A 12,246-nucleotide genomic window follows, 5' to 3' on the forward strand; every position below is an offset into this window, starting at 1 on the left:
GACCCCATCATCAGAGCCTACTTTGCTAGAAGCAGCAGCCAAGGTTGAAGCTGAGGTATATTTACTAATCATCATAAACATCCTGATCAACTGACACTTCTCATTTTAGTCTATCAACTTTTCCCATCCTTATAGAAGTCCCTAGTGGGTGAGGGTGGGTCTTGGGGAAGTGGCAGAAAAGACTGTCTGGCACATGGGTTCAATACTGGCCTCCCACCAGGATGTGCTGGTATGGCTGTAGCACTGTTCCCAATATGAAGTTACTCCTATGCTGGTTGGAAAACAAACTGAGTCCCTAGGTTCCCTACCTCTACCCTAGGGTTTCCCCCAACCAGCATCTAAAGAGCCACTGTGGGGGACAGCATGGGCTCCCACACTGTGGCTGAACTTGACCTAGGTTGGTGCCTGGCCACAGGTGTTGTTTAACAACATCACCCTTACCGGAGCTGCAGGCACGGTTGTGGTCCGTGAGGGACCTCTTTACCTTTTCTCACTATCACAGCACCTACACATGGATAACAGGCCTCAGGATCTAGGACTGTACCCACCAGCACCTCCGGTCCTTTCTCTGGCCCTCACCTCCATGATACGGGCTGCTGGGCTATGGCTTTTCTCACCCAGACCAGCCCATGCGGCTGCCACAGCACCCTGAGCTCTTCCGCCCTCCCTTTCTGCGTGCTTCCTTGGGCAGCCAATGCTCCTGACTCGGCTTGCGCTTCTCGGGGGGGAAGCAAGCCACAGGCTAGTGTGTGAGGTGCTGCTGCAGTTTCCCTGCTGGCAGTCGTGGGGAGGAGATTGGTCTCCTTCGGTCTCCACTGATCCCCAGTTACAGTCTGCACAGGGCAATGAGTGTAGACACAGGCCAGCCAGATCCCTGCTGGGCTTATAGAAAGGTGGGAAGGGGCCGGGAAGGCAAGCCACCCTCATGTCCCTTCTTCCATGGGCCTAACCCTCCATATTCCTGTACTTTCTTTCCCCAGCAAAGAGGCAGAACTATGGCAGTGCCCATCTTGCAAAGGGAAATAAAGCGGTTTGGTGGGTTTGACTGCTTTTCCTTTTGTCCTTTACTTCCTCTTCTGCTAATGCACACATCTTCCTTCTCCCTCTTCCTCCCCCCCGGGGCCGCACAGGCTTCCCAATTCAGTCTTGGTTTTCTCCCTGTGAGAGAAGAGCATGCATCGGAGGGGGGAACAGCCTCTAGCATTTGTCATCTTCTTCTGTGTCACTCAGGAGGTCGCTGACAGCTCCACACATCATGCCGGGCCCAGGCCCCCCACGCCTCCGTCGCCGATAGTGCCCATTGGGCATCTGCCAGCTGTGCCGTAGGGGAGGGGCTGAGCCGATGGTGTTGGAACGGCCCAGGCTAGTAGCCACAGCTGCTTCAAAGGTGAGTGTCTCCTCCTCGCCGCAGTCTGAGGCATGGGAGTCTTCGTGCAGGGCCAGGTAGGGCTCGGAGATGTAGCGCTGTGGGGAAGAATGCTGGCCCTGCTGGGGGTGTGGAGAGTTGGAAGACTCAGCCAGGCAAACATTGCTGCTCTCCAGGGCTTGGGAGGTCAGAGGCGATCCACCCTCACTTCCATCGGCAGGGGGAGAGATGCTTCCAGTGTGTCGCAGCAGGGAGCTGTAGGAAAGCAGGGGCCGAGGCTTTGGTGGGACAGATGGAAGCTGCCGACGACTTCGTCTTGGGGTGCTGGTGTCAGAGATGGAGGGGATGGAGCTCTCACTCAGGGACCCGGTGCCCTACACAGCAAGAGAAACATGGCATGTTAGACTGATCACCACTTGAGGCCCTGCTAAGGTCCCTAACCCCTTCTCCAAAGAGCCCTTGGAGTCTAATGTTTGAGGAGGGAGTCCCCTGTACCATACCCTCAGGGACATACCACCTAGACCAGGACATCTCAACTTTCAACATGCAAACAATTCTCTGGGGATAAGTTCCAGGGCAGCCCTGAGAAAAAGACACAACTCGGTGAAAGATGAAGGAACACTGGGAGTTGCTCTGTCGGGTAAACTTTTTGGAAAGTGGGTTCTAAGGGAATCAACTTCCTTCCCTTGCTGTCCTCAACTCCTGTAGCCACACATTAGTGGAGTCCTTCATGACATCTTTGCCTATTCCCAAGAGTACTAGAGCTGGCATATTGAGTGGATGCCAGCACAGTACTGCTCAATGTGTACATGACCTAAGAACCATCTGATTGATAGTTTCAAATACTAGAATCTTCTGGGTCCTGGGAATGTGTGATGATAGCAAACTCCACAGGTGATTCTGTTCTACAGTGAAATTGGAAAAACATCATTCTAGAAGGCAAACTGCCCATTCCTCTCAAAATCTCCCTTAGTTCCTTCTAGCTGACTGCATCTGGGCTCAAAGAGCATTGAGGAGAACTATGGCTGGGGGTGAGGGTTGATACTGGGTCAGAAAGTTTTCATACAGCTGCTATTTATTAGGTATAGATCAGGGTTTCAGTGAAAAGCCAGAGGAGATGTGGTTCCCCGCTTAGGATGGCTGGACATCCTCTGACTTAAGGACTACCCTTTGTTCCCAAACACCTGGATTCTGAGGACAGGACCTCTGGCCACCACCATCTTTCTTAGGGGAGAAATCTGGTTTTCTGTGAATTCACATCTCTGAGCATAGAAGCAGCTAGCCTCTATGCTGCTGTTTTCTGGGGAACTTGGATCGCTGAGGGCGTGCGATGACCGTGTTCTGCTCCTACTGTCAGAACCCTTTTTTCTCTGTCCTGCCAAAGGCTCAACTTGCCTTCTGAGCTCACCTGTCTGTTGGGGGTCTGTGACCTGCCCTCACTGGGGGATCTGGACTGACGGCGCTCTGGGGACTCCCAGTCGGCTTGGGTCCCTCGCTCCTCAGAATTGCAGCGGGAGACATCAGGAGAGAGAAGATGCTTTCGTTCTTTCGATCGTCCCCGCTCCCTGCCCCCTGAGCGGTGGGTGTCAGACTTGTGACCTGTAAGAGGTGACAAAATTAGTTATATCTCAGTTTACTCTGGCCCCTAAAGTTGGACTCTCATTTGGTGTTACAACTCAGCCATGAACTGCATGTTTATGTTCCCAAGGGACAGAGTGGAGCCCTCATGATGGAGAGCCCACTCTCCATCCTGTGAGAAGGCCCTAACTAGACACCAGATCTTCATGTCAAAAGATGATCTCAAAGGAAGTAGGAGAGAAATGCTAGAAAATGACCCTTTTGTGAGGAGGTAAGTCCGCACATTGCATTCTTGACATACATGTCCTTCTAGTGGTAATCTGTTCTCTTGTTTCAATTTATGCTAAAGATAGAATCTTTGCCAAAAATATGGCTCAGGAATTCTCTTTGTCCTATACATGAGTGTGTAGCTTTTGTGGGGGAAGATAGAATCTTCTCCATTCTCTTCTGTTCAGTGCTATGAATGAAATAATGACACCAGGGTGAGAACCCTGGGGTTGAAGTCAAAGGATCTCGGGTCTAGTCTCCACGATATTGGGCAAGTCACTATTTTTCAACTGGTTCTTTCCTCTATTAAAATAAGTTGAATTAGACTAATACTTTATTTATTTATTTTTTCCTGTCCATGTTTTCCCATTTTGAAAGGGGAAAAAAAAAAACCTTAAACCCAAATCCATAAAACAATTCCAGGTGGTGCTATTTGGGTGAAGTGGAGTTGGCAGTTTTAACAAACGTGGGTCCTAATACATCCTAAGGAAGCTCTATGGTTTTGCAAAAGGTTGCTTGAAAAACCTCAATTCTACTGATTTGTACAGCCCTACTCCGGAAGGAACTACATCGGCATTTATGATGAATACAGAAGGCTCTGGCCTGCTTCAAGATGTTAAGTCAGTCATGGGAGCACCCTTCCCTCTGAATTCTGTTCCAGTCATCTATGGTCCTTGCCAGATTAAGCCCATCGGGATAGGAGCCCACAGCCCAGCCAGATGCGTGACGAGAGGGGCCATGCTGAAGACCCCCTCACCTGAGTCGGAGTTCAGGCGGTGGGCTGACAACCGCAGGGAGGAGTGGTAACTCCTGCGACGAGACTTGTAGGTGTTCTCACTGCTTCGTTCCATGGAAAATTCCTCTAACCATGAGGAATTTGAACGCTTATCCCGAATAGTAGAAAATGAACGTCTCATGGAGCTGGGGTCTGTCACCACCTGGAAATTTGAATCCCCAGAGCAACACAGAATGGGATTAATTATTGAAGGGGACTAAATGTCCAGCAGTGGAATGCAGACTGTCGAGAACTGCAAGTTATGCACTCTGAAAATCCAGCCTCCCTTCACTCCCAATCCCACATACTCAAGACTTTAGCTAGAGAGGCTGCTCAAGAAAGTGCCCTGATTATGTTAACATAGTCACTGAAAACTGGCCCAGGATCTTCTCTTCATGCTCAAGAATGTGAGCACCTGGGTACACCAGGCAAAACCGGGCAGGCCCTGAGCCCTTGGAAATACATGAGGGCCACTGTCAAAAAGGCCAAGCCTAGAAGAAGTACGGTTTTGCCCGTGTAGAGAAGGCCCTGCCCTGTAGCACTGGAGCCCAGAAAAGCTTGAAATTTAACAACCAAGAAAGCTCCACTCTCCCTCTTAACCAGCCCACCTTCAACCACAGATGTCAAAACAGATCCACCAAAACTTCTTGTCTCTGTCAAAACCTGATGTACGACAGACAGACAGAAAAAAGAAGCCAGGAAAACAGACAAAGAAATGAGGCGTGGCCTGCATTGGCTAAGACAGTCCTGACATACAGCTGTGTGTAAGTAATGCATGTGTGCTTGGGGGGAAATACACAGAAAATCCTGGAAGATCTTTCTTGCTTGGCTGCTTAAGTCTTGAGAATGCTTAGTCCCCTGGGGGAAGTTATGCCATTTTGTTGGCTAGGCTATTGTGTTTAGGGGCTCACTGAAAACAATGGAGGAGTAGGCTCTCTTACAGAAGGGATGGGAGCAAGTTCAGGCTCACCTGAAAACATCAGGTGTGTCACCACCACCTAATACAGCCTGGGATGCCACTGCATAAGATACCTGGTGGTTGCTTTTTACCTGGGGATCCATGGTCAGGCGTGGCATAGAGGATGCCCTCCCCGATCCCGCACGCTCCTGGGTGTCCGAAGGAAGGCAGATGCCATGGTTAGAGGACTGCACGCTTTTTATTTCACTAACCTCTGGCTCCTGGAAATAAACACACAGCCAAGCTTGTGGGACTTGGTTCCATCTCATTGCTTCTCACCTCCAGGAGATGATTCTGCCTCCAGAAGGGAGACTGGCATCTTGAAGGTCTCAGTTGTGTATGTGTGTACATATACCAGATGTCCCAAAATTCTAACTGGGATTGAAAGGTAAAGACCAATTGCTAAGCAGTACTTCAGATATTATGGCGTTATGAAACGTGAAGTTTACTTTGAGAGGTGTTACTGTTCGATTTGTTTTAATCTGAAGAGAATTTTTGTTAAATTGTAAGGGAAATTACTCTGATATCAAATGTATATTTCATTAGACAAGAGTTTTCTTGCGACTGAAACCATCCCAAATGTGACAGGTGGCCCCCTGTCAGGGATGCTCTCAACTAGCGTCATCTAATAGAAATATAATGCAAGCTACTTATGTAATCATTGGAATTTTACATTTTATTTAGACTCTTCAAGGGCTAAGTACCACATGTATTGGATTGTGCCCCTCTGGAGTGTTAGATGGTTAGCTCTATGTCCCTGTCAAACTCCTTTGTTAATTTTCTGATCAAAGATCATCAGTGTGGCAGTTGTGCTTGCTCTAGAAAGACAGCTAGGCAGCGACACTTGAGAACAGAGCTGCCTTAGAGATGCATACGTGGGCCACCCAGAAGAGATCTAAGAACATCTAGGGCATATGGAAATTATATTTAAAAAAAAAAAAAGCTTTTTTATATTTAGAAAACAACATCCTAAAAGTATCAGGGTATGAGCAGGGTATTCTCCAAAGGAAGAGGCACCTGGGAACTCTCCTCAGCGATTTCTGGTGTGCATGAGAGGAGGGCCTTACCAGGAACGTGATATGTGCACTTGAGAAAACTAGTGTTTGCGATACATGCTCTATATGGCACATGGTTCCGACTCCAAACAGACGTGGTAACAACACTGCAGGGTACAGGTGTCAGAGGTGGTGTGAGACACACACTCCATATGCACACGCACAAATTATGGCCACGCCTCAGGATGTGCAGAAGTACACAGTGGTGAGTGTGTAGCACAGCTGACACCTGAATTAAATTACAGACACCAGAACTGACAACAAGATGAACGCACATCCAGAAAGTCCTGGCACTACAGCTCAGCCCTGGAGAAACCCACAGAAATGAGGTAATAAAGTCTCATGGAAATTTTTCTTACCAGACATATCACCAGGCAAGCAAGCTGTAAAATGCTGTGAGACCATTTTAAGAATAAAATTACCTGGACCCATTAGTCCCTAGGTTTTGATGTTAAGTTTTTCAGAGGGGAAGACAGAATTATTCCAAGAAATTCTACCCACCTCACAGACACCCTTGGATAAATTACTCATGCACCAGAGACTTCTGGCCTAGAGGTGTCCCCCACACAAGCCTCAGCAATCCCAGAGGACAGAATCACCCATTTGTTTGAGCTACTGAAGGGTTTGCTCCCTCTGAGGGATATCTGTTCAGGATGGCTCTGAGATATACAGTAGAGCAGAGAGGAGTCAGGAGAAAAAAAGAACCACAGATGAATCAAAGTGATACGGAACTCACTCAGTACTAGCTGTCTATACAGACTTTTGCAAAGGCTGCGTTTTGTCATTTCCTCTCCAGTCCAATTAAGCTTGGGAGGGAACTTGAGCTCACTGCTCCTGAACTAGGAATAATGGTAAAGTTGATTAGCTTTGGGAATCACCTTGTAGCTTTGTGTTAGCAAAGCCAAAACATTAGTCTGCCTTTCTTCAAACTTTAACTTGGCCCAGTAGGCCTCTCAGAAATTTCACCATCAACGCTAATGAAAAACTCATTTTGGGTTCAGGAAAATGACTTTAAGAGCCTGTTAGGATGTATTTGACCTTGTAGAATTGTGGAACCACTTGCTTGAACCCACGCAGAGGTGGTCAAGTCTTCTGTGCCTCCTCCTGGCAGAAAGCTAGCCACTGAGACCTGGCAGGGGCATTTCTGTGTTCTTACAAGCAGTTCTTGGTACACTATGCCACATGGCCGGTGCCACTCTATCAAAGGCAAGATTTTACATGACTTTTGCCACCTACATTTGATGATCCAGGACATAAACTAAGAGGGCAACATGAGTTCCTGGAGTAGTGAAGGGACCTCTGAGACTGTAAAACCTGAAGACCGAACATTCTTAGAAAACATGAAAAACTAGTAGGAAACTCCCAGGGAAACTGGTTAGACTACCAAAAGGGGTTTTCATGATGGATCATGGCTATGAAATAAAATTTTAAAATAAGAGTGGGAGGGATCAGGAAACCAAGAAAGTATTTTCGAGATCATGTAACTCGTTCATTCACCAGAGATTGCTGTTCCTGGAATTGTCCATCCTCGGTTGGGTCCATACAGGCCAACTGGAATATTTCCTGGGGGGAGAGTGGACTCATTGAAGGGTATCCACTCCGGCCACTCCTGAAAAGCAATGCCAAATTTGGAGGTAATGAGAAACAGTCGTTCCATAGCTGCCAGTAAAAATTCCCATCTCCTTCCCATCAAGGTCTACACCCTTTGCCCTTAGCAGGCCTATAAGTCTGGTAACTTTAAAAAAGAAAAAAAAAAAAAAAAAACCCTGTAAGTTTTGAAAAGCAGAGAAACTGGTGTTTTCAACCTGCCTTTGGAACCATTCATCATTCTGTTGGTGACTAGCATATCTGTGACAAATGACATCATTTGTCACACTCAGCCATATGGAAGTCCAATGCTAGATTGTAAACCTGTTTCTGCATTGGGCAGAAAAATGCTCTAGTTTAAACAGTGAAAAGCTTGTTTAAATATTAGGCAGCCATGGTCTTTTAAATTTTTTTTCCCACTCTCAGAAATATGGTCTTCTTACACCAACATCCCCGGCCAAATTAAGCTCAAATCCCTGAACACTTACTGAAGGGCTACTCTGCCATGCACTGTGTCTATTGGTTCATGAACTTAGTGGAGGTGAGTTGAACCTCGGAACTGATAGCTAACTAGGAGAAGGTTTAAATAGTGGTGCGGTAGGAGGACAAATCTGTGCCAAGTGTTTAGAGGCCTCCAAATGAAGGCTAGAAGAGCTTTCACAGTGTGTTGTCATTAAACTATTGGTACTTCCAGATTCTTAGACAATCAGGTCCACTGGGCTAGCTTGCAGAAAAAAAAAAAGCAGTTACCCTTTAGGAATTCAACTCCTATTACCATCCACTGCCACCTGGGTGGTAACAGCTGCCATTGATCAAGAAGGCACGGTGGTGCATGCTTATAATCCCAGAGGTTCAGGAGGCTGAGGCAGGAGGATTGTGAGTTCAAAGCCAGCTTCAGCAAAAGCAAGGTGCTAAGCAACTGAGTAAGACCCTAACTTTAAAAAATATAAAATAGGGCTGAGGATGCGGCTCAGTGATTGAGTACACCTGAGTTCAATTCCAGTACACCCCCCCCCCCAAAAAAAACACACTGCTTCTCCCCCCTGTAATCCAGAAGCTGAGGCCAGTGGCTAAGCAGTAGCTCTATCAGAGGTGGTAGACCTGGGGAGTGTCGCCTTCTGCTCCAAAGAGAGCAGTTAAGTCTACTGCTGACGACTGTATCCAGTGGAAAATTGGAGTAACTGTAGGCTTACCAGATTAACATCCTGGGGAAGATTTGAATTGCAGAGAGACTCCCAGTCCATACCCTTGCTGCCAGTAAGGGCTTTAGTTGAGTTTATCACTGGGAACAAAATGAGTGCTGCTAGTGTATAAGAAACAGGCCCCCCTTTGTCCTATAGAGAATGAGTAGAATATCCAATACATGGGGAAGACCTGCTGTGCCCCACAAAAGTTAATGCATTGGAAATTTCATCTTTAAAATTCTATGTTAATGATATCAGGAGATGGGGCACTCATAGTGATATCAGTGGCTTTATAAGAAGGGAGACACAAGCTAACAAGCTTGGTCTGTCTCACTGTATGATGTCCTTTACCCTGATGTGACACAGCAAGAAGGCCTTCACTAGATGCAGATTCCATGTACTTGGATTTCTCAGCTTCTGTGAGTCACAGGTATACATTCTTTGTAAACTATCTAATTTCAGGTATTTTGTTATGGCAATAGCATGACAGGACCTTTGGAATCACTGAACAACTTCACAGTGTTGAATGATTTAACCCCGAGTGATCTCCTACTTTAAAAACCCTCTCGGGCTGCCTCTTGTTGTCAGGATGAAGTCCAGATTCCATCACATGATCCCTGCCTCATGAACCTCTCCATGCATCACTTTCCTCTTTGCTCCCAGAATTCCACACACTAGCCATTTTTATTTGGTTAACACAGGCTACAAGATGCTTCTCTCGAGGGCTCCTGACCTTGTAAGCTCTTTCCATGTAATTTTGAATTTTCTTACCCAAAGTTACTTCCTTAGGAAATCATCTTTCCCATAACTGGTCAGTTGTCCTTTTTTTTTGGTGGGGGGTACCAGGAATTGAAATCAAGGGCACTTGACCACTGAGCCACATCCCCATATTGTATTTTATTTAGAGACAGTCTCACCGAGTTGCTTAGTGCCTCAATTTTGCTGAGGCTGGCTTTGAACTTGTGATTCTGGCTCCCAAGACACTGGGATTACATATGCCTGGCCAGATGACCTTCTTATATGCATTGTATTATTCATTTTTATCACAGCTGTAATCAAATTGACAACTTTTCTCCAATAGTTCTGTTTACATTTGGTTAAAAAAAAAAGTCATTAAAGTCTTAAGTCATTTGAAGGAAGGGCTCTGTCATGCTCTGAACAATGTATGGTTCAAGAAACAGATGCTCCTGAGGAACCAGCCTGCTATTCCACCAGTGTCCTCATTTCAGGAAATGCATCAATATCTACCAAAGACTCAGACAAGAAACACAAAGATCTTTACTCCATGTGCAAATGAGTCACCAAATCCTTCCCATTCTAAATATTTTGTCTGCCTATCTCTTATTTATATTCTGTTGGTCCAAGCTACCATCATTGACAATTTCAGTGACTTGTGTTCTTGTCTCTAGAATTGTTCCCCCCAATCCATCAAGTCTACACTGAATTCCTAAATGAATTTTAAAAGCACAAATCTGATGTCACTATGAAGCACACAACCCCAAATATGATTTCTTTATCTTGCTTATAATGCCCTCTTATATCATGACCCCAGGAAGTTCTCCAATCCCACAAGCTGCCACCTCTCCTGGGTTCTTGCTCCAACCATCCTACAGTTTTTAGAATCCTAAATTTACTACACTCTCTCACCTCTCAAACAGCTTGCTTTCTTGTGGAAACATCCTCAAACTAGGTAAGTGGTTTCTTTTACAAGGCATCACAATAACCTACCCTTCCCCGTTTTAACCTATCATTCTTGTAATTTCTTTTACCAGATGTTTCTCCATGGGGACTAAGATTGTGCTCACAGCTATACCTCCAAGTGTCCGGGCCAAGTTCACACCCAACAAAAAATGGTAAATAAACAACATGGAGGAGAAGCTGGAGTTATCCCATTTAAACATCAAATCACAGATAAAACAGATCTGGGTGGAGGGGCAAGGGGTGTCTTCCATTTCTAGGCCAAAGACCCATGGAAAACAGTGTAAACCCTACATTGGGGAGGCTCCATTGCTCCAGTCATATCTCCTTCCCTCCCTCCTGCACACAGCAAAAATAAACATCTACTTGTTTTCTGTGAACAGGAGAATATGCATCTTGCCATCACATCAAATAATTTATAAAAATAACCGAAGTCCCTGATCACGACTCTGGGCTTTTTCTTCTAAGTGTTCTATATTATGACTTTTAAATATATTGTTCAAAAACAGACCTACACCACCAAAGGATGAAAGAAACTAATGGTGTAAGCAATGCCAAAGGGTGTTCCAACAGAGGTCTCATTCCCAAGCCCTGGATATCATCTCATGTTGTACAATTTAGTGAACCCCAACCTCAAACTTGTTTACATTGCCCAGAGGGACTCATGCCCTTGGGTGTCCACCCCACGCTTACTGTTGATAATGGCATGAGATATGTATACTCTAGAAGATCATTTATGATCAACAACCAGGAGCTAAGGCCTATCAGAAGAACTGGAATATTCCTTAGTTTTGTCTCAACTTTTTTCTGAACCCCTTTGTTTATTAAAGATAACATGTTACAGTGGAAAGACTCTACTCAGAAATAACAAATTTTGGAGCAGCAGACTACTATAGGTAGGCAAGCTGGGTTGCCCAGATCAACCCACACCCGCCAGAGCCCAGCCTCCAGCACAGTACCGCCTCTTCCCACCTACTGCAGGAGGCCAGGCCCAGCCCAAATCCACCCACACTGACTTGCATGGACCCAGGTCCAGAGTAGGTCCGAGTTGACTCTGCCCCCCAACACCTGGGAGCTTAACCCATCTTAGGACACTGCAGTCACCACCCTAGCCTTCCCCACACAGTAACCCCTAACTTTTTAACAACAGACAGGATCTAGAAGCAGCTTCATCTCAAAGTTGGCATCCCAAAGAGAGTGAGGCCCACCTTTTCAGCCCCATCTCTATAAGACATTGCTTCCATGTCGGGGCACCTTATCTAAGCTATTGCCACCACCACCTTTAGATGCAGTAGCACACACTGAGGGACACCAGCAGGGTCTGGAAGCCTACCATCAAGGTGAGATGGGCTTCCAGAGAATCTGCACAGACACAAGAATGTAGGGTAGAAACTGAAATATCTCAGACAACATGAAAAAACAAGGGAGGAAAGTACCCCAAACAAACCAGGTTACTGTAATAACAGAACCCACGGAAAGAAAAGTTGATGAAATGTGGAGTTCAGAAGGTTCATAATTAAAGAATGAGCAAATATAGGCAAAAAGTGATCACTCCAACAATGAGATAAGAGCAAATACAGGTAGCAAAAGATTACTTCAAGAGACTCTGGGGGAAAAAAAAAACAGAAACCCTTGAAATGAAGGATATAATAAATAACTCAATAGAAAGCATAACCAACAGACTAGATCACTTGGAAGAAAGAACGTCAGATAATGAAGACAAAGTATACAATCTGGAAAATAAAGTTGATCACACAGTGAAGAAACCATGAACAGAA

The 12,246-nt window shown here is 45.9% G+C and overlaps 1 protein-coding gene across 3 annotated transcripts in view; it reads right to left on the bottom strand.

Moving 5' to 3' along the window:
• Window positions 1–937: 937 nt before the first annotated feature.
• Window positions 938–12,246, bottom strand: part of Cacna1e (calcium voltage-gated channel subunit alpha1 E) — a 296,345-nt gene continuing 285,036 nt past the window's right edge. For 2 of the 3 annotated variants that reach the window (XM_027934923.2, XM_027934922.2), the window contains 4 exons: window positions 7,497–7,608; window positions 3,969–4,149; window positions 2,775–2,965; window positions 938–1,740 (listed from right to left, as the gene is read on the bottom strand). In XM_027934923.2, coding sequence (XP_027790724.1) covers window positions 1,198–1,740; window positions 2,775–2,965; window positions 3,969–4,149; window positions 7,497–7,608 — 1,027 coding nt within the window. In that variant the 3' untranslated portion in view covers window positions 938–1,197. Of the gene's footprint in view, window positions 1,741–2,774; window positions 2,966–3,968; window positions 4,150–5,036; window positions 5,166–7,496; window positions 7,609–12,246 lie in introns of all 3 variants that reach the window. The other variant, XM_027934920.2, reaches the window with a different exon arrangement.

This window comes from Marmota flaviventris, chromosome 12, assembly GCF_047511675.1.
Source record: "Marmota flaviventris isolate mMarFla1 chromosome 12, mMarFla1.hap1, whole genome shotgun sequence".
NCBI lineage: Eukaryota > Metazoa > Chordata > Mammalia > Rodentia > Sciuridae > Marmota > Marmota flaviventris.